Consider the following 21,162-nt stretch of genomic DNA (forward strand, 5'->3'; position numbering starts at 1 on the left):
TTAAAATGCTGCCGATTACTACTTATCTAGTTTTTTTTGTATTGATTGCTAAAAGCTTCAAAAATAGCACACTATAATTATTTTAATCCTATCGATATAGCTTAATAACATCGTCACTGAAGTAAATCTAGCTTCAATTGCACTCTATTATTAGATCACTAGTGGGAGGCTCCTTTGCACAAGATGCTGGCTAGATTATGGGTACCACAACGGCGCCTATTTCTGCCGTGAGCAGTAATGTGTAAGCATTGCTGTTACGGTCTGAAGGGCGCCGCAACTAGTGAAATTACTGGGAAAATGAGACAACATTTTGTCTCAAGGTGACGGGCGCAGTTGTAGTGCCGCTCCAAATTTTTGGGGTTTTTTCAAGAATCCTGAGCGGCACTGCATGGTAATGGGCAGGGCGTATCAATTACCATCAGCCAAACGTCCTGCTCGTCTCGTCTCTTATTTTCATAAAAAAAAATCAGTCTCTTTACATAATAACATCATTTTATTTATCTCCAATACCTATTTGGAAGCTTACGCCACATAATCAGTAGATAAAAAAAATTGATATTATAAACTCATGTGCAAAAAAAGGGGCACTTGATTTATTCAATTACTTTTAGTATTGACGGTAGTTGCAAAAGGGATTTGATGCAAGAAAATAAAATAAAAATTATTTACTGATGTAACACTTTTGTCTGGTAACTAAGTCGATCTTAATTTGTTTTATTTAGGTTTTTAGGGAATACTCATTTTGACAAAAGATTAATTTAGTTATTGACTTTCTCCTTTTTTCACTAAAAGTTACAATCAATAAAATAAAAAAATAATATTGATTGTGTCCCGACATTGGCTGAAATTACTGCTGCAATTCTTCGTGGCATGCTTTGGATGAGGTTTTTTATGATTTCTTAGGAAATACGCTCCTATTCAGCCGTAATAGCAATTTTAAGCTTTCGGATAATCTGTGAGGATGGACGTACAGCTCTAACACGTGGTACTATAGAGGCTCACTGGGATTGGGGTTGGGACTTTGCGCTTGCCAATCTAAACGGCGGATCCTGACTTTATTTAAGTTAGCATTTACCTAGCCCGCTCGGTTAGCTCGAGCATTGTTGTAAATACATAAGACATATATAAACACAGTAGAAACAATTACAGTTTGTAACAGCTAACGCTTGTTGTACATGAGGTATTAGGAGTTCCTAACACGACATAGCCCCAACCGTACGGCGTAATTTCTTCAAACATGGCGCTGCATAACGCTCTCCTGGTCTTCTTTGCACTTTACTGGTCCTCACCAAATAATGAGTTTCTGGCTTCATAAGAAAATATTATCTTGCTCCATTCTAAATCTGTATACGTTGCACAATTTTGGCAAAATCTTAACCCTGCATTACGGTGCCTACGGAGTAATTTAGGACCCCTTAGTCTTCGGCTGCGTTTTGCTTTTAAAAGTCTCCTCCTGACAGTCCGTACGCTAACACCCACATTTTTAATATCTTCAAAATTTGTTTTGATGTTATTGTAGGTAGACTTCCGATTTTGTGAAGCTTGGCTCACAACATATTGATCGTCCCTGGGCTCGGTACAACATTTTCTACCTGATCCCGGTGTTCTTCTCAAAGAGCCGGTTTCTTGAAACCTAGCCCAGGTCTTCTGAAAAGTGAAACGACTAACTCCAAACTGTTTCGACAATTAACATTGGGAACAGTCTTCTTGAAGAAGAGTCTCTATATTACCAGCAATAATTGTCTTGTCTGCCATATTATGGTATAAATTTTTTCACAAAAAAACAATTATTTAAATTTACATCAATTCATAAAATTACAAAAACAACTCTTTTTTATTTATTTTTAGCACAATATCTAAACACAAACTGCGAGCAAATGCTCGAATTGAAAAGAATAATATTATTAAATAAATCTGAAATTTCCATATTTGGAACCACGGACGCGTAAAATAAGAAGGACTTCCGTGTCACTTTACATAACAGTGAGGCACCAAAACAAGCCGGTAAACGTGTAAATACATAGCCCCACGCAAACACTTACACTAATACAGGCCGCCTTTATGAGATTTGCCATCGTCTGTGACAGATGCGTCGCAATAAAATATTATTAAAATGCCGTAATGTGTTGTGGAAAAGTCTAAAAAAAAAACTATAAAAGTATTTGTGGATATATGATTATTTAAGAGAGAAAAAATTGTGTATATGGTATACCCCGTACCCGCACACACACTAGCATAAAGGTGCTTTATAACGGTCCGTGATTTGGAACATTTTATTTTACTTTCCAGTTCTTTTAAATACGTAGACATTTTTTCTAATTAATTGAATGCATATAAATCCTCTTTTGTTTAAGATAGTTGTACAAAAAATTTTTAAAAGGTGCCCGTTTTTTTGCAAATGGGTTATTAATTAAAGTAGATATAATTATGTCAAAGAAACGGCTGTGTTCTCTGAATTGCAACAGATCACTCATATTCGCCCATATTTTTGTTTTATTATAAATTTTATACGAGAAGTATTTTAAACAACGTGTTAACAAGAATGCCAGTTTAAAAGTTAAATATAATTTTATATTGAAAATACTTGCTTATAAAAATGCTATACTTTATTTTACGCTATTACCTATAGCAAATAAGTAAATTTTATGATTTATGCCTTCTTAATAACGATCATTATATGAAAAAACAAACAAAAAGATGATATAAATCAGTCGTTCCTCTATTTAATTAGATCATCACTATTTTATTTAATAAATTGGACAAGCGATCGTTTTTTTTTTTAATTTAATTGATTGTAGTGAGTAGTGTGAGATATAATGAGTCCTTGTTACAGTTGGAATATGAGGGTAGTCCTCCAACTCTGACGACACTGCAGCCGCCCTTCCAGTTCGTGCAACCGCCGAATCCGTATAACGTGGTGCAAGTACAGCCGACACTCCTGCAGGTTAGTCGGCCATCTACCGCCCTCGTACGTTTACGACATTTTACTGTTGGGATTAATTGATAGTTTATATTGTAAAAATTACATCCCTTTGTTTCATAATTCATTGGCCGAAAACAAAACGATCCGCTGCATTTCCAACCGGGGAGTATTTGCTAAGCAAAAAATGTGTGCATCTATGTACGCACGTAAGAATATATTATTACGCCAAAGAATTACTTAATAAAATAAAAATCCTTAAAAAAATATTCCTCATGCTATTTACGTTTGCAGAAAAAATACAATCAATGTAATTAAATTAAATATATATATATTTTTTAAATTGTTTAATTGTTGAAAATGATTCAATTTTCGTCCATTGGTTGTGGTTCAGTAGACATATGAGTAACAAGGAGCTTGGTAGCTGAAATGGTCTAGTTGACCAGATAACTTCGGGGTGCCGAATTTGCGTGACGGTGTGCGCGCGCGCATCGTAAAAATTCACTCTAATAACTTTTCCCTAACGCGCCAAAAGATGTATATGTAAAATGAAATTATTTAAAATCCTCTCGAATAAAGAATTAATAATAAAAAGAATCTCAAATCATCGACGGTCAAGTCATCTGCGATCGGTACGATACTTTGGTGATGACTGATGTCTAGAGGTATGGGGTATTATGCAGTCTGTATCTTCTATCCAGTGCCGGATTAACCAAGCAGTTTGCCCTTTAGCAAATACTGTTGGGTGGACTGCTAAAGTGTTATAAAATTGAATCCTCAAAACTTCTTTTATTTGCCGTTTTAGGGTTATAACTATTTCAAAACAAATATAGATTCTAATACGTATGTAAATTACTATAAGCCGTTTAAAATATAAATATTTAATCTTAAAAATCCGCTGTTAATAATATGTTGCAGCTTCAGTTTGCAAAGTAATAATAGAGCTATAAATAGACAATATAATAAAAATATGTGAAAGTTGCTAGATCATTCACCAATAATCATTGGAGTATAATTTACTTTTATTTAGATTTATACTTCCTTTTGCATTTTGAAGAAAACCTACTTTTGGTTGAGGGTGCTTGCTAGATCTCCAATTTCTTTTTGGTTAAAATACGATATCCCAGAATTAGGACTTAATTGTCTTTTGTTGCGATAGGTGGTATGGGTATCATTATAAAAATAAAACAATATCATTAAAACAGATTTTACGAAATTCCAAGTTCTTTTTTATTATGAACAGAACAACGTCTGTCGGGTCAGCTAGTATTTTTTATTGGGCCGAAGGCCGACCGTTGTTACTTTACTTCATCTCTATTCTTATGTCGGTATTCAATTACTTTTTCATCCGCGTCGATATTCGAACTTCATAAAAAATTACTCTTTTACTTGACAGCCAACCATAGAACAATGAGTTCTTATGTTCTTTTAAACACGCTCAGACGGAGGTGGATATGAGAAGCCCTGTTTTACGCGGGGTCTGTATCAATTGTAATTCTTGCTATGTGCGTGGTTAATCCGGCACTGCTTCTACCGCAAATATCATGGAGAGTGCTGTTATGAATAGTATAGCCAATTTACACCTACGGACAAGACGTCAAAATTATCACGTTGATGAATACTTTCCAAAACATTGTGTTTCATTAGAAAATGTTTGCCACTCACAGCCACTTTGTGAAATTACATATCACCTTCAAGTACAAAGTGTACTCCTATCTCAAAGGCTGAAAACGCATCTTTTCAACTCAGGTAATACGGATGTCCATGGGAGACAGGGTTTATTTACTTTCCATTATCATGCCCTCTATCCCTTTCTACTATACAAAAGATCTAAATTTTATGTCATCCGAAATGGCATAACCAAATTAAATGAGGAAATGTATAAGCATCATAATAGCGTCGTATAAAATTATAGTTCCGTTAACGGCCAATGAAAAATGAATGCTTTTAACAAAATTTAATTTAAAATTGACAGTAAAACCGGTAACGTCATAAGTCATGATTCAGAAAGATTCATAGAAATCACTGACCTCTACTATATACCACTGAACTGGCGGCTGTCAAAGTGCTTTTGTGCCTGTTCGATATTCGATATTTTGGCGCTGTTGGCTATGTAGCGAGAGTCTGCGGTACTAAAACTAGCGATGACAACCGGCAAACATCGATAGGCGGTGGGAAACTATTTACAAAAAAAAAATATGTACTTTATTACGTCGATTCTTGAAGTATAAATAACACGGAAAACGAACGAAATTAATTCAAAATGCAAAAATACTTCAGAGTATTGTACGGTCAGTCGCAGCCATTTGTATTATACGTTTTAAATTAGTTCTCTGGACGCTCGCGAGTGGCGCTTGAAAAAGTCACAAAAAATTTGCTGTCAAACATATAGAACAGCCTCACCAGCGGTATTTATACAGGTCAGTGATAGAAATATATATACCTTTTATAGATTGTCATTATTAAATTTTTTAACATCAAAAATTTGCCTATGCAATGTAAACTAGGCAATATACTTAATATTGGATATGTCGAATTTGGTCGCCTCTAAATTATATCTTCCATTTAAACTTGTGTAGACATCACGTACGGGGGATTTGGTAATAAGTGTTACATTACTTACTTACAATATTAATATTTGTTTAGCTTCCCCCCAATGGTAAATCTTCTATGTTTTTATTTAAGATACAGCTTTTTATGGTAAATATTACAAGTCAGTGTTGAGTCTAGATTGAAATTCTATGTTAGCGTACGTGTTTATATATTTAAGTTGCTGATCCTCTATTTGCTTTTGTAAGCATGTTAAATATAGTGTTCCTAGATGAAGTAACACTACATATGGGTCACCGCTCGAACAATATCGGATTTTATTCCCATTTAAAATATATTAATAATCGCTGTCACAAGAGCATCAGACATTCGAAGATAGAAATCAAATTATATTTTTATGCAACAGTGTAAAAGCTTGGAAACAAAACATAAAATAACGATCTTATTGAGAAATAGATTCGGATAGCTTTAACGTTGTCGTTATTTATGTATAGACAAGAGATAATAGTGACATTATTAGTAGTGTTACCAACATTTAGGACTAGTTTAATTGTAAAATAATGTGGTATATTATTCACGTATTTTCACTTAAATCATCCACGAACTTAACCACAAGGGATGTCAGGCAATTATATATTTAATACAATTTACATGCTTAATCATACATTTCTAATATATAATCATCCATTATTTGGATACAAACACTCATATTCTTCATACAAATGGAGAAGCAATCTCGTGGGATTCGAACCCCGAAACCCCAGCTTAGAGTTCAAGGCCACTAACCACCAGGCTATGTCGTTGAAATTGAAACAGGGGTTTCTTTTTTACTATACTGAATATCTGTGAGCCTAAAGCTGAATATGAAAATAAAAAATTATAAAAAGTGTTAAATATGTACAAAGAAGAAACAAACAATTTATTCAAGTTCAAGTTAAATTATTTGCAGCATGCAAAATTTCATGCGTATTTAATTGACTAAATGAGTAACATAGACCGATTTAAATTGAGGGCAATTATTCACAAGCTGTGTATTTTGTAAATATGAGGCATGTTATGACATAACGCAAGTAGATTCAACAAGAAAAAACTCCTATTAATGCAAAAATATTGAGATAGCAAACACTGTATGCAAAAAATGGATTTATTATATAAGTGTTACACTCGCAACAGAATATAAGTGCATGTGTTCACTGGTGCAAGCAACTTTTGGGTCTTCTCGTTAAAATACAAGTATATGACAACATCAACATGATTTGTGTATAAAATGATTGTTAGAATATTATTTCTAAAATCAGCAGAAAATCCCAGAAAGGGACTGAAATATTTTCTGCCCATAGTTATTCACACACGAACAACTTAGTCGTGCAATGCATGAAGTTGTGCAGACTTTGACTTAACTTCATGTGTCTGTCATATTTTCCAACAGATCTATTAACGAGCAAGGTAAGGAGTTCGGCGATTGCAGTTGGAGACAGTCGAGAAGTGATTTTAATTTTTATAAACTGTCTTTAAACTTTGACAGTAAACTGGTGTTTGATATCTCACAAATGCACAACACTTAATTTTACCGTGCCTATATTTAAATTTGATGGTATGAAATGTCAACCATGTACCTATGTTATCTATCTTTTAAAGGACATTTACTTGATAGAAGATCGCTACAGCATTCAAATTTATTTCAATGCATCGTAATGTCGAGGATATAAAATGCAAGCTAAAATAAGTCTTATATGTGCTCAAAGTCCTCACATAAAAATAAATATTATGTGATAATATAATGCGTACTTGTGTCAGTTGCATGATGAGGGTAGTCCTTCAACTCTGACGACGCTGCAGCCGCCCATGTCGTTAGCGTTCCCGTACATGCAATCAGCGAATCAGTTTAACGTCGTGCAGACGCAGCCGAAACTCTTGGTGTAGGTTTGTCGGTCGTCTTCCGCCCTCGTACGTTACCGTAATATCGTTTCACTTCCGGATTATTGCCTCTGTAAAGCCTTAATGTATGAATGATGCTTCATCGTTGTTTCGGTTATTTATACAATGCAATTGAAAAGACAAACGTGAACAGATCTTTTCTGTTGTACTTTATTAAATACCGAGACGGGATTGTCATCAAGAAAATTGGTTATTTCATCAAAATGATTTTCTAGGATTATAAAAAAACGAGCAACGTAGATTCGACTAAACCAAAGCTTAAAATTAAACTTTTTTTTACTCTAATTTCAAACATTTGTCAGCTAATAGTAGCTGGCACATACGACGCGGCTAAACACACTTGACTATACGCATCGTGAAATAACTATCCCTCTCTTGTCACACCCGGCCGGAAATTGTTTTAGTTTCGTTTTTATATTTTGCAAAAAAACTTTTTTTTAGAAATTTAGTTGGTGTGAGAACTGTGTGTTACTTAATCAAATTCATTGAACGGAAAGAACAAAAGCGTAAATTCACGTTAAAATTGCTGTTGTGTAAAAATGTGTTATTATATTATCATACCTATACTTAAAACGAAAGTTAGAAAAAGAATCAATATATTGTAATTGAGCATACTTACTTGAGGCCAGTTAATTATTTAAATGTTACGTACGAGGGTAAATTTGATGTTATATGTTTGAATTTCTTCTTTGGCTAATGACTCCAATTGGCCATTTCTTCAGTTGTTATTTCCAAACGAATACATATGAATATTCTTTTCATTTACACCATTTACGTTTTTATGTTCCTTTTCAATTTAAGGTTTCTTTACTTTGAATTCGTGCCTTGCTGTTAGAATGTTATTGCTTCTGTAAGCATGTTTTTGGATAATTGCTTGAGGCGATTTCAAAAATAAATAGTTAATTACTTACCTCTATTAATATTAACAACTATTTATATAGGTGCCTTTAATGTCTCAAGATTTTCCTTTACTTAGAAAATTTCTTACTTTTCAACACTCGACATATTTTAAATAAAATTTTCTATATATTATCCGATCAATATTATAGTAACCATAAAAGTGTTGAATATCTTTCCTCTTCTTACTTCCTTCATAGAGCGACATTTGCTTTGTTTCTCACAAAATATCTGTTAATTGGAAAGAGATTTTGAAAGTTATTTTTTTAGTTAGTTATTTGTTGTTTAGTTTATATTTGGTTTTTCGTCATTACTGTTTTTTTCTTTTCGAATTATACTCTATAACGCTTCAGAACTTCCTTGCATAAGATTTTTATGCGTTACTATAGACCTCATAGTAGACATTTTTCTTTTATAATAAAATTAAATATATTGCGGATCAATAATGAATGATGTTTTAAATTATTTTTTATGCAATATTCTTACAATTATTTTATACGCTTTTAAATTATGGGTATGGGTGCCTGCGTGTGGGTACTATTATAATTTTTAGTTTAATACGTCAATATGTTATGTTTCACATATTCTTGCATGATCTTAGCGACAAAGATCATCTATGGATGTCTAGATAATTATGTAGATAGAGCATGCGCGATAGAATAGTTAACAATGAGAAATTTCACCATTGTATTGTTCGTTCCAGCCAAAAGCGCCACCGAAATCGGGAAGTTCAGTTTCTATTCTGCAAAACATACCGGTACATACAAAGATCAACAGTCCCAAAGTTGGCAAAACTATGACTGCAAGCGGGAAAGCAAATGTCGCTAAAACCGGAGGTTCATCCGCGGTTTTATCAACTATATTGACCGCTAGAAAACCAGCCCAAAAAGACAAGGAGAAGAAATCTGCTCTACAGTTCACTCAACCGTTCGGTGATGACAAAATGGCAGGTGATGATGATATCAATGACGTAGCTGCTATGGGTGGTGTCAACTTAGCCGAAGAGTCGCAAAGAATATTAGGTTCCACCGAGATGATTGGGACCCAGATAAGGTATGTTTTAAAAATATCATGAGTGTGGCGGCGTCGTGAGGCGCGTCAATCGCCTCTCTGTTGGAGGCGGCAATGGCTAGCATATGCATCATGCTCGTGAGCAGGCTCTACTTGTAGTTCTTAGATGATCCTGTCATTATAAAGTTATATTTGTAGTATAGTATAATAATAGTCCCATAATACCTTTATTTATTTACAGGGTATGTTTTGATGCATATATTGTACTCCTATTTATGTTAAATCACTTTGCATAGATTGCAACTTAAATAATTTTGCTAAACGATGAAGCTGTTAATATTGGATTGTATTTTAAATAATATTTAAAGGAGCGAGGTTTTTGCCACTACTCCTTACAGTTCAATTTTTCAAGTAAATTGTTAAATGTATAACTTTCATGTTTAACAAACTTTTTAAGTGTTATTACACTGTCCTAAATCCAGGGGGGGATTGGTTTTCTTAGCAAGGTAGGCACTGTGGATCGAATTAGTCGTAGTTGAGCTTTGGAATATGCAAAGATTGCTTATGGTCTAAGAGCCCGTAGACGCCAGACCTACGATTATTTTATAAAAGCTGAAAATTTGTCAGCGCATGCTCACAACAGACGTAAGAGCGATGGACCGCTATGGAGTTTGGGCTGCAGTGGCTTTGGCAGGTAAACGGTACTAAAGGTGTATTAAAAACCGATCTAAATACATCAAATAATAAAGTGCGATTTTTCGGTATTACCTTCAGAATATTATTAAGAATGGCCAGACACTTAACATCGTGGCAACCCCTTGTGGGAGGCTCCTTTGCACAGGAAGCCGGCTAGATTATGGGTAGCTACCACAACGGCTCCTATTTCTGCCGTGAAACAGTAATTTGTAAACATTACTGTGTTTCGGTCTGAAGGGCGCCGTAGCTAGTGAAATTACTGGGCATTGAGACTTATAATCTTATGTCTTAAGGTGACGAGCGCAATTGTAGTGCCACACAAAAATTGCCTATACGATATGCACGCCCCTGCCTGAATTTGATTTGAATATGTTCCTTCCATAGGTACCAATAAGGTTTCGCTTCCTCAATGTTCACGCAATCAAGGCTTCCTTCTTCAATCAGTATTATATTATACTGTTCACCATTTACATGATGTTTCCGATTAAGCGAGATAGCTTCTAATAAACGATTTCAAATTGTGCATATTATGATTGTTTAAATATCCGAAAAGAGGAGACTGCCGAATTTCTAAAGTAAGAAGTACCTTGGAGGCTGAAAACACCTTGACCAGATTTCATATTGGCTGTTGTCATGACGTAACTTTTTTGGTATCTACAAAACGTACAGCTATGTGTGGATTGTATCAAATTCAAATATTTTTATTCAAGATAGGATTTAAAATCACTTGAACGTCAAACACTACCACCCATTCAAAAGAGACTGCCTCAGACCTGAGAAGAATGGGCGCAAGAAACTCAGCGGGCTTTCTATTTTTTTAATATAACATATGGATTACAATGTAATATCGTACAATAAACATTTATAATTAAAGAGCCTGAGGGTGCTGTGTGTGCTGGTGTTTTTTAACAATTCTTTTAAATTTCGTAACACATTTGTTTTGTACATTTTCTGGGATCATATTGTAGAAGCATATACATCGGCCAACAAAAGACTTACTAACTCGACCCAACCGAGTAGTAGGCATAACATGTTTATGTTTGTTCCTCGTGTTAACATTATGAATGTCAAAGTTTCTAGAAAATTCCTCAATGGGCTTATGAACATACAGTACATAATCAAAAATGTATTGAAAGGCAACAGTCAAAATGTTTATTTCTTTAAATTTTTCTCTTAATGATTCTTTAGGATCTAGGTTATCTATGTCAATCATATATCAATATTAGAAATATTAATTGGCTTTTAGGTCGTGTAAAGACGAATACCTGCTGTCAATTGCCGCGTTCATAAACCGCATGAAGCTGATCACTCAGCGTCATGGGTTAGAAGATCTCTCACCTGAAGTATCCGCTCTGATTAGCCACGCCACAAGTGGCTATCTAAAAGGCATAATAACGCAACTTATATCGACCAAATACCGCGGCGATTCGATCAATAAGGTTTCATTTTAAAAATTTCCGCTGAATAAAATAGAATTTATCCGCTGCGAATTCGCATAGTAAGGGTTCCATGTCTTAAAATTTTAAAACAGTTCGCTGCCATCTTGGCGAATGGACGGAGTTCGAGTCTTAACGCGCGCTGATCGCGCTCGAGTTACGCCAACGTATGTATTGGCGCGCGGAAATTTGGAGGTAGATACGTCTTATCACTTAATTCAGCGCGCGTGTCGGTTTTATTCCAGTAATGTTCTGTGTCCATACATGATTCGCCCCAGCACCGTTCGCAATTAAAAAATGCTTGAAATGTGTTAAATAACCACGATGGATTTAAAATTTTACGATTGAAATTATGTTTACACTATGTAATTGTAATAAATAGATACCTATTTATTGACTAATAAAGCAATCAACCAATAGTATTAGTACATACACCAGAAATAAAAGTTATTTGCAACCAATCAAATAATGTACGGTGTTCTGGTTGCCGTACAGATTAATTTATGTTTGGTTCATAAATTAAACTAGACTTAAGAGCAATTAGTTTATTGAACTTAGTCTAAATGGTTATAATGGTAAATGGTTATGAGCACACGCGAACCGATTGATGCTCGAACGTGAACTGGGGGAAAATGTGGAAACACGGCACGCGCCAGCGCAATTGCTGACAGGGCGCAACGTGATGTGCGATGTTCCACTCGTACAAATAAACTGTATAACTGATATCAAATTGAATTGTGATACTCATTTTTTTTCACTCGTATGTGATTCTTTTTCATATAATCAAATTGAGATTACTATGAAATAATATGTAAAAAGGTACCGTAGGCAATAGGAACAAGATCAATTCATGTCCATTATTATAATTAGTCTGGTACAATTATTTTTATATACACGTTTTGATACAAATATTTGCTACTAATAAAATAAAATATTTAAATAATTCTGGTGTAAGTCACATTTTCAACGGTTCTGGGGCGAATTTCGACATTGTCCTTTGGCTTTGAATAATAAATTGGTGTTAAATGTTAGTTAGACAATAGATTTTAGATAAATAATGCATGCGTAAACAATATCAAGGTAGCTAAATAGGCAAGATAAGAAGGTAATTATTTCTTCTGTTGTATACTATGGCAGCTTTGACTTTATCAGAGTTTTCATTGGCCTCACAGCGAGAATAAGATAACTAAATATGTATGTTACTTACACATTTTGTTTTTGTATGTACGAAGAATGACACAACGTCTATTCATTTTGTTTTTGAGGTAAATTCATCAAATCAAATGGTAAAGTAGAGAATTACACTCCAGGTGGTAACGGGAAACTGGGTAAAGAAATAAAATAGAACAAATAGAAAGAACTAAAATGGCGCCTGTCTTTACCGGGCACGTCACCCCCTAACGGCCGTTCTCAATATTCAGTGTATTTCCGGTTGTGGCCTACTTGAGATAAGAATCGTAACTATCGTTGACTTTTCTGTCCCAATAAACTTACCGACGGTAAATCACCTTATCCGTACACGCTGTTTGTCAATGGGAGGACGTATAGCTTACCAGCGATAGAAGTTTATATGAAAATAACAATTCACGCGTCCCATAAGAATGTAAATATGTTCCGATAAGAATGACTCATCGAGTATATTGGGACAGCTTCAGATTATTGACTGCTATTTACTGACTGTAGAAGGTATATTGTGCGCGGAAGCACTATCACCGGAGGTATGTGAGCGGCAGGGTGGGAGAGGTAGACAAACGTCAAGTTACTCATTCTGCCGTCGACCATATATTATATCGTGTGCGTCTTGTCAATCGCGCCCTCCCCCGTCTCACCCCCCCACATACTTTAGAAGGTGACTAGCGCTTCCGCGCGCACTATAGTAATTTGTCGTTGTCTGTAGATAGTATATTGGGAACTGCCGTAAGAAGATAGTCAAGAAGTACGTACGAAAAGATCGTGGTGTGAGTCAATCGAATTTGCAATTGCGAACAAAGTACAATTTAAAGAGCATGTTCTTCGCTTCTTCGCGGAAAAAGCGACTCAGGACGCACGCTAGCAGTTAAGTCTGTAGCAAAAAATATTTTAGCTTAAAAATGTTTTTTAGTAAATAAATAATATAAAAATATTTTATGAGAAGGATTCTTATCGATGAGTAAATCAGTAAGGGTGGGTCAGGTAGATAATCTTTTATATGCGCCAGGAACTTATAAAAATTTTAACAAGCTCAAAAAGGGTGGTTTCTTATCACTACATATTGTTGGGTTGTGTGGGCAAGAAACATTATGATATTTTATATAATTTTGAAGCTAGAACAAGCTTTAAGATTTTCCAAAGAAATAAATTCGCCAGGGACTTGCGACTGCATGCGTGTCTCCTGAGTCGTTTTTTTTTGCTCACGGGTGTATAATTTACGGAAAATTATAATTTTAGCAGTGGGACCCTGATTACGAAGTTACTCAAGACGTAAGGGGGCAGCTTAAGTTCTTGGAAGAGGTGGGTCGGGTGGCCAGAAAGAGGCAAGAGAATTTGGAGAGGGAGGTCCTAATGAAAGCAGCTAAATCTCGATCTAAGAATGACAACCCGGAGCAGGCCAAGCTGAAAGCCAAGGTATTCTATATTACACGCTATTGTTACCTTTTGAAAGGATTAAATTAAATTATTATAATTTTTTCAGGGGAAAGAAATGCAACGTGCTGAATACGAGGAGCTGCGTCAACGAGAAGCGAACCAGACGGCGTTACAAGCTATCGGACCGAGGAAGAAGGCCCGGGTTGACGGAGCAGGTTGCTCAAAAGACACTACTCCACAGTGCACTGCAGTGGTCAGTTTGTAATTGATGCCTGGTTTCACAAAGCATATAATATATTTCGAATATTCGATAGCTGAAGTGGCCACGCTTCTGAACCGCATTTGTATACATTTTACCCCAATACCAGGTAACAAGCAAGAGTAAGTGTGCAGATTGAACGGGCTATAATTTTTTTCGTTTCCAAATGTATGCAAGTAAATGTAAATAAAGACATTTATTGGCGTGATAGCGTCTTAGAAATCGATGAACGCCGGCTGCATGCACGAAAGAGCATGACACATTCTCACGTTCCGCCTGAGCTGAGCGTGCAAGCGAGAGCGCGGAATAAGCGATAGACAGGCATGAACGGTAAATTTATCTACCTTCCACTCCATTGTATCGAAAACAAACTTATTTTCAATTACCTCCTTAAATTAATGACAATTCAGTGATAATAATTCAACTCATAAAAGTATGCAATTCTCATCAATGTTTTCTTATGACGCTTAAAATTTTCGCCCGTAAACCGAGTTCATAGATACCACATTATACAAAAAAGGAGATTATTGAATTATTATTTTTTTAATTGCTATTGTTGTAATAAGGTAATACGTCGTCAATAATATTGCTTAAAATACTATTACTAACTGTTAATACTTAAGTGTTAGTAAAATAGTAATTAGTTACTTAGTAAATAATAATAGTAAGATAGCCTTCTATTTATGAGTTACTGTGAATAGTGAAATTCATCTGTAGAGATACATTTTTTTCGCCTCTTACAGATTTTTATTTCGTTCACATTTTTCTTTAGGGAGTACCGCTCCAGTAATCATTATAACTCAGTATTTTCACATGTATTCCATTGTCTCTCTTTCACATGTTTAATTCTACAAACTTTAGTTCTTAGCAAATAAAATTTTTATCCCAACAGGCAAATATTTTATTGAAATGAAATCTAATTCTTACCTCATTTTGTAGTGAACTTATATATAAAATAAAATATTAATGATATATACAATTTTTTTTACCAGTTTGATGGGTTTGTTGAGCATCCTTTTTTCTGTTTAAAAGAGGATGGTCACCTGACCGATCTTGCTTAAGTTTAGTTTTTGTTGTAGAATGAACGTGAGATGGCACAACGGCCCCGTATGACGCGTGTCAACCTTCGAGACATGATTTTTTTTTTAGAGCAAAAAAAGGATCCAGGGCATCAAATGCTAACTTAAGTAGGTTTTTGAACAAATTAGTTGTTTAGTAGTATGTAGGTATAATAGGCATGTTGACATAATATTTAGGATTCCTATTCTATAATGTTGATGCACGGCTACTATTTTCGAAAAATAATCTTTATTTTACCAATCTAATAAACACTGTAATGGATATTACTAGTACTCTATTAATTTATATAGAATTACGCACGAAAACGGTTGTAAGTCTCAAGGTGGGTGATTATGACGTCACGCCTTGGAAATCAACGGTAACGATAATAGAAATCAAAACTTCAAGCGACGCGACGCAGTAATTACTATTAAGCCATATTTTTAATCACGTTGATGTTGTCATCTCGAAAACGTCTTACAAATCGATGAAGGCCGACTGCATACACGAGAGCGCGGAATAAGTAATAGAGCGATACGAATGGTCCAATAAACCTAGACACATGGTCCAACCATGGTACGGCTGGACCATCGGTAGGTCCGGTGGGCGCCTCATACCGACTGGACCGCCGTCGTACTCGGTACGGTCCGGATGGCAATGGTAATTTTGTGCAATGGAAAATGCTACATACCATCGAATATGGTCCGCTACCGGACCGTGTCCGATGCTTCGGCCGTACCTAATCCGATCATGTATTTACTATTTATAGCTTAAGCGTTCGGCTTTTGACGCATCGTGTTATTTGATTATTAAAAAAGTAGCATCATAATAATAGGTTATTACAATTTTTATTTAAAAAAAAAACGGGTTGCACTCTGTGAGTGCCGGCAGAAGTGAAAACGTGAACATTAAATTTGTGCATTTTTAAATATTTTGGAAGTGTAAGGGAATAATTTCACACGGATTGCTTTATTTATCAGTACAAAAGTACTAGGATTTATGTGGTTAAATACAATATTCATTTATTGCGCTATCGTGCACAAAAATTACAATTCATATTACATAAAAAAAAATTGCATTTCAGAACTATTACAATTATAACTAACTATAACAATCAACTTTCATACATAATTTCAACGACTGTCTTACGAATTTTCGATCAGGCCACGTGTCCTGATGCGAGTTTAACATTTTATAACCATCCCCAGAAAAGTGCTCAACGCCGCTAAAGAAGTTTTCACTTCAAAAATATTATGACTCTTATAAAGGATCGTATAAAAATAATTTACTTTATCACAAGAAATAATTATCGTCCATAAGCCGACTACAGGCAATCATTTTTTTATTGATTATCTTTTTGTCAATATTATAATATCTGGGTTATTTTTTTGAATCCTTTTTTATTTGAACCATTTATTCTTCGAATTTTAAAGTGTCAACACGCCTATTATCTTAGAAATTAATTAGCATCTTACGTTACCATTGTAATTATTTTACATAATATTGTATCTTGAATAATCAATATAAAAAATATATTTTAAAACTTTTCGAAATTCGAAATTACAATAAGTTTAAGCTCTTGATCTGATCAGGTTAGTTATATGTCGTTATTTAGGGTAAGGTACATAAATATTTGTATGTGGAAATAATTCAGCATAAAACATTTGAATTATATTACACATTATACAATCGATATTCCATAGTTATATACATCTTAGGTAAGTTTTAATTCTGTATGTTATAGTAAGATAATCACTTGAGCTTAGTTATGTGTGCTTTAGGTCTTTGCAACGTACATAATAGTTGCTGTTTGAAGTTTAAATTAGGTACCTACCTATACTATTATACTCTCAATTATGTATTACACGTACGACGTATATAATAGTTGCTGTTTGAAGTTTAAATTAAGTACCTACCTATACTATTATACTCTCAATTATGTATTACACGTACGACGTACATAATAGTTGCTGTTTGAAGTTTAAATTAAGTACCTACCTATACTATTATACTCTCAATTATGTATTACACGTACGACGTACATAATAGATGCTGTTTGAAGTTTAAATTAAGTACCTACCTATACTATTATACTCTCAATTATGTATTACACGTACGACGTACATAATAGTTGCTGTTTGAAGTTTAAATTAAGTACCTACCTATACTATTATACTCTCAATTATGTATTACACGTACGACGTACATAATAGATGCTGTTTGAAGTTTAAATTAAGTACCTACCTATACTATTATACTCTCAATTATGTATTACACGTACGACGTACATAATAGTTGCTGTTTGAAGTTTAAATTAAGTACCTACCTATACTATTATACTCTCAATTATGTATTACACGTACGACGTACATAATAGTTGCTGTTTGAAGTTTAAATTAAGTACCTACCTATACTATTATACTCTCAATTATGTATTACACGTACGACGTACATAATAGTTGCTGTTTGAAGTTTAAATTAAGTACCTACCTATACTATTATACTCTCAATTATGTATTACACGTACGACGTACATAATAGTTGCTGTTTGAAGTTTAAATTAAGTACCTACCTATACTATTATACTCTCAATTATGTATTACACGTACGACGTACATAATAGTTGCTGTTTGAAGTTTAAATTAAGTACCTACCTATACTATTATACTCTCAATTATGTATTACACGTACGACGTATATAATAGTTGCTGTTTGAAGTTTAAATTAAGTACCTACCTATACTATTATACTCTCAATTATGTATTACACGTACGACGTACATAATAGTTGCTGTTTGAAGTTTAAATTAAGTACCTACCTATACTATTATACTCTCAATTATGTATTACACGTACGACGTACATAATAGTTGCTGTTTGAAGTTTAAATTAAGTACCTACCTATACTATTATACTCTCAATTATGTATTACACGTACGACGTACATAATAGTTGCTGTTTGAAGTTTAAATTAAGTACCTACCTATACTATTATACTCTCAATTATGTATTACACGTACGACGTACATAATAGTTGCTGTTTGAAGTTTAAATTAAGTATCTACCTATACTATTATACTCTCAATTATGTATTACACGTACGACGTACATAATAGTTGCTGTTTGAAGTTTAAATTAAGTACCTACCTATACTATTATACTCTCAATTATGTATTACACGTACGACGTACATAATAGTTATACTATTATACTCTCAATTATGTATTGATATAGTCAGGACATCATATGATACTTTATTATAAAACTTCTTTAAAACTATTTTGGTGTTTAGTGAGTCCACTGGAATTATTAATAAGAAAAATATTATGACTCAATAATAACATCTCTAATGGAGATGAATGAAAGGGTAAGAGAATCTATTGCAGAAACTGCACTATTTTAAGAAAAGTCTGACTTTTGTCACGAAAAATCAGAAGGGTGAAGCAACGTGGATTCAGCAGATACGAGTATAGCTGTGTTGAAAACCCGCCTATTAATAATTTATCTACACATTAAGATTAGTGTCGTATTGTTAATTCAGTTGTTTTTGACTATATATCGAATTATTTTTTTTTTACAAATATTGTTTTAAATAATTGCTGATGTAGGTGTAAGGGTTTAAGTACACAGACTTGAAATATGAAGATATCATTTCACATTCCTATGACAATTACCTTACTCTTAGATTTAGGATTGATATCCGCTGCGCTTCAACTAGATACCGCAGGCGTAGTCGCAAAGTGCGGCACCTAACACTACGCCCAAGTGGGCGTACTCGGGCCAGTCTCGAACAATGTGCGACATAACACGACGCCTTTGAGTGTCAAGATGCCACGCACACAAGCATCTCATAGTTGCCATAATAAAAAAGCTATTGTTCTTAGTTAGTGTGGTATCTAGTTGGAGCGCAGCGAGGACCAAACCATAATCAAAGTACCTACTATTAAATAGTACTATAATTTAAATGGCACTTGTTTACTATAGCTAGTAAAATTTCTGGCCTAGTGACACTTGATGTCCATATAATATGTTACAAGGTAGCGAGCACAATAACTCATTTTATAGTTATATTTGCATATTTTGTGTACCCGTGGGTACTTTGTAGATGTCATAGTTACGCATTATTGTTTTTTATATATTATGTTATTCGTCACAATTAATATTTTATTAATTTAAGTTTATAATTAATAATCGAATAATAATATTTACATTATAATATGATGTTACTGTGAATTATATATCATTAAAAGTAAAAAAATCCAATGATCATTTTTATTTTAAACTAAACCCTTTTTTTTAATTTTTTATGTGTACATCATTGGGGGTTCATAACCTTCGTCCATAAATCTATGAGTCAATGAGTCTACATCGGATATTTCTAAAAACTGATTCATAATTTGTAAAGATCATAAAGGGATTGTAGCTGAACAAAAAAAAAACAAATTTTCAAATACATCGTCCGTCTGTCTGTTTTTTATAATCTCTGGAAACGCACAAACATTTAGGCTGTATTTGATCAAAAACGGTGCATGTTAAGTTTTTGTACAAACATAAATTCACCTTAATTTATCTGATGGAAGTTCTGGGCATAGCTTGTATAATATAAAACAGTACTATCCCTGCGTACTATGAAAGACAAGGGAGGACTATTGATTATTTCATAAAACAAACGAGGGATTTTTTGCTTACTTTTTATGTAAAACTAGTTATACGCGTTACTGGTATCTAACGCATTAAGCAAGATCTAGAAGAAAAGTCATGAGCTTCTACTATCATTACATTTCCGCCGGAAAATTTCCACTGGGGGACAGGGACCTCCACTAAAGATCTCCACTGCGCTGCCCACATCAAAGCAATTCCGGCGATCTTGACCAGATCATTGGTCCATCTTGTGGGGTCTGGTCCACCTGTCCTTCGAGCTATGTGCCTATATGCTACACAAAATATTGATTTTCATATCCACTGCCACTTTTTTTTATGGAATAGGAGCACAAACGAGCGTACTGGTCACCTGGTGTTAAGTGATCACCGCCGCCCACATTCTCTTGCAACACCAGAGGAATCACAAGAGCGTTGCCGGCCTTTAAGGAAGGTGACTGGTGACTCTATGTCTGTGACTTTTTCTTATTTCCCTTCTCTCCTTTCCTTCGGATCTCCTTATCTCTGATTCGATCTCGCAGGTAAATTCCGAGCGTAGCCTTCTCCTTTGACCTCTGAGCGACCATGACCTACCTTATAAGGCCCATAGTAAGCGATCACGACTGCGTTCCGAATGTTATCACTGGCAACACACACTGGTTAAAAACCTTCAAACAATGTGGTATTTAGTACGAGAACATTTTACGGAGCTTCCCGAACGCTGCCGTCCGAGTTAAATTCGGTGAGTAACCTCTTTCGCGAAATTGGATCTGCCTAACTGAATTATTTATCCAAGGTAGACGTACTCGTCAGCAAATTTGACTGTACAGTTGCCAACTGTTACGGGAGTAGGTTCCACTTGGATATTAGACATGAGCTTCGCGTTGTCCATATTCATTTTGAGACCTACTCCTTGGAAAGTTGTATTGTGGCTATCGAGCATATGGCAGTCTTCCATGGTCTCAGGCGTGATTACGATATTGTCTGCAAAGCGAAAGTGAATGATGTATTCACAGTTCATATTGATGCCCATTGCGTTCAAGTTCAGAAGCTTCGTCATCATAGCAAGATCCAACGCAGCGGTGAACAGCTTCGGTGATATGTCATCGCCCGGTCGGACTCCTCGCTGTCGTCTGATATCCTTCGAGATCTGATCCTAGAGATGGACTGATATGGTGGCGTTTCCGTATAAAC

The 21,162-nt window shown here is 34.7% G+C and overlaps 1 protein-coding gene and 1 long non-coding RNA gene across 10 annotated transcripts in view; one reads left to right on the plus strand and one right to left on the minus strand.

Annotated features, from left to right (window-relative positions):
- LOC126978911 (transcription initiation factor TFIID subunit 4-like) overlaps nt 1-17,160 on the plus strand; it is a 37,547-nt gene extending 20,387 nt beyond the window's left edge. For 5 of the 7 annotated variants that reach the window (XM_050828030.1, XM_050828037.1, XM_050828031.1 and 2 more), the window contains 6 exons: nt 2,834-2,944; nt 9,009-9,358; nt 11,259-11,451; nt 13,876-14,052; nt 14,120-14,266; nt 15,352-17,160. In XM_050828030.1, the coding sequence (XP_050683987.1) occupies nt 2,834-2,944; nt 9,009-9,358; nt 11,259-11,451; nt 13,876-14,052; nt 14,120-14,266; nt 15,352-15,459 (1,086 nt within the window). In that variant the 3' untranslated portion in view covers nt 15,460-17,160. Of the gene's footprint in view, nt 1-2,833; nt 2,945-9,008; nt 9,359-11,258; nt 11,452-13,875; nt 14,053-14,119; nt 14,267-15,339 lie in introns of all 7 variants that reach the window. The other 2 variants (XM_050828032.1, XM_050828033.1) reach the window with 2 other exon arrangements.
- LOC126978912 (uncharacterized) lies at nt 16,952-18,528 on the minus strand. 3 transcript variants are annotated; one of them, XR_007732727.1, is made up of 4 exons: nt 18,396-18,528; nt 17,408-17,493; nt 17,244-17,325; nt 16,952-17,161 (listed from the first exon to the last, which is right to left on the minus strand). It is a non-coding gene; the product is annotated as an uncharacterized LOC126978912 (long non-coding RNA). The 3 variants fall into 3 exon arrangements; XR_007732726.1 differs by lacking the exons at nt 17,244-17,325; nt 17,408-17,493 and adding an exon at nt 17,818-17,985; XR_007732725.1 differs by lacking the exons at nt 17,244-17,325; nt 17,408-17,493 and adding an exon at nt 17,736-17,985.
- Between the last annotated feature and the right edge of the window lie 2,634 nt (nt 18,529-21,162).

Source organism: Leptidea sinapis, chromosome Z, assembly GCF_905404315.1.
Source record: "Leptidea sinapis chromosome Z, ilLepSina1.1, whole genome shotgun sequence".
Lineage (NCBI taxonomy): Eukaryota > Metazoa > Arthropoda > Insecta > Lepidoptera > Pieridae > Leptidea > Leptidea sinapis.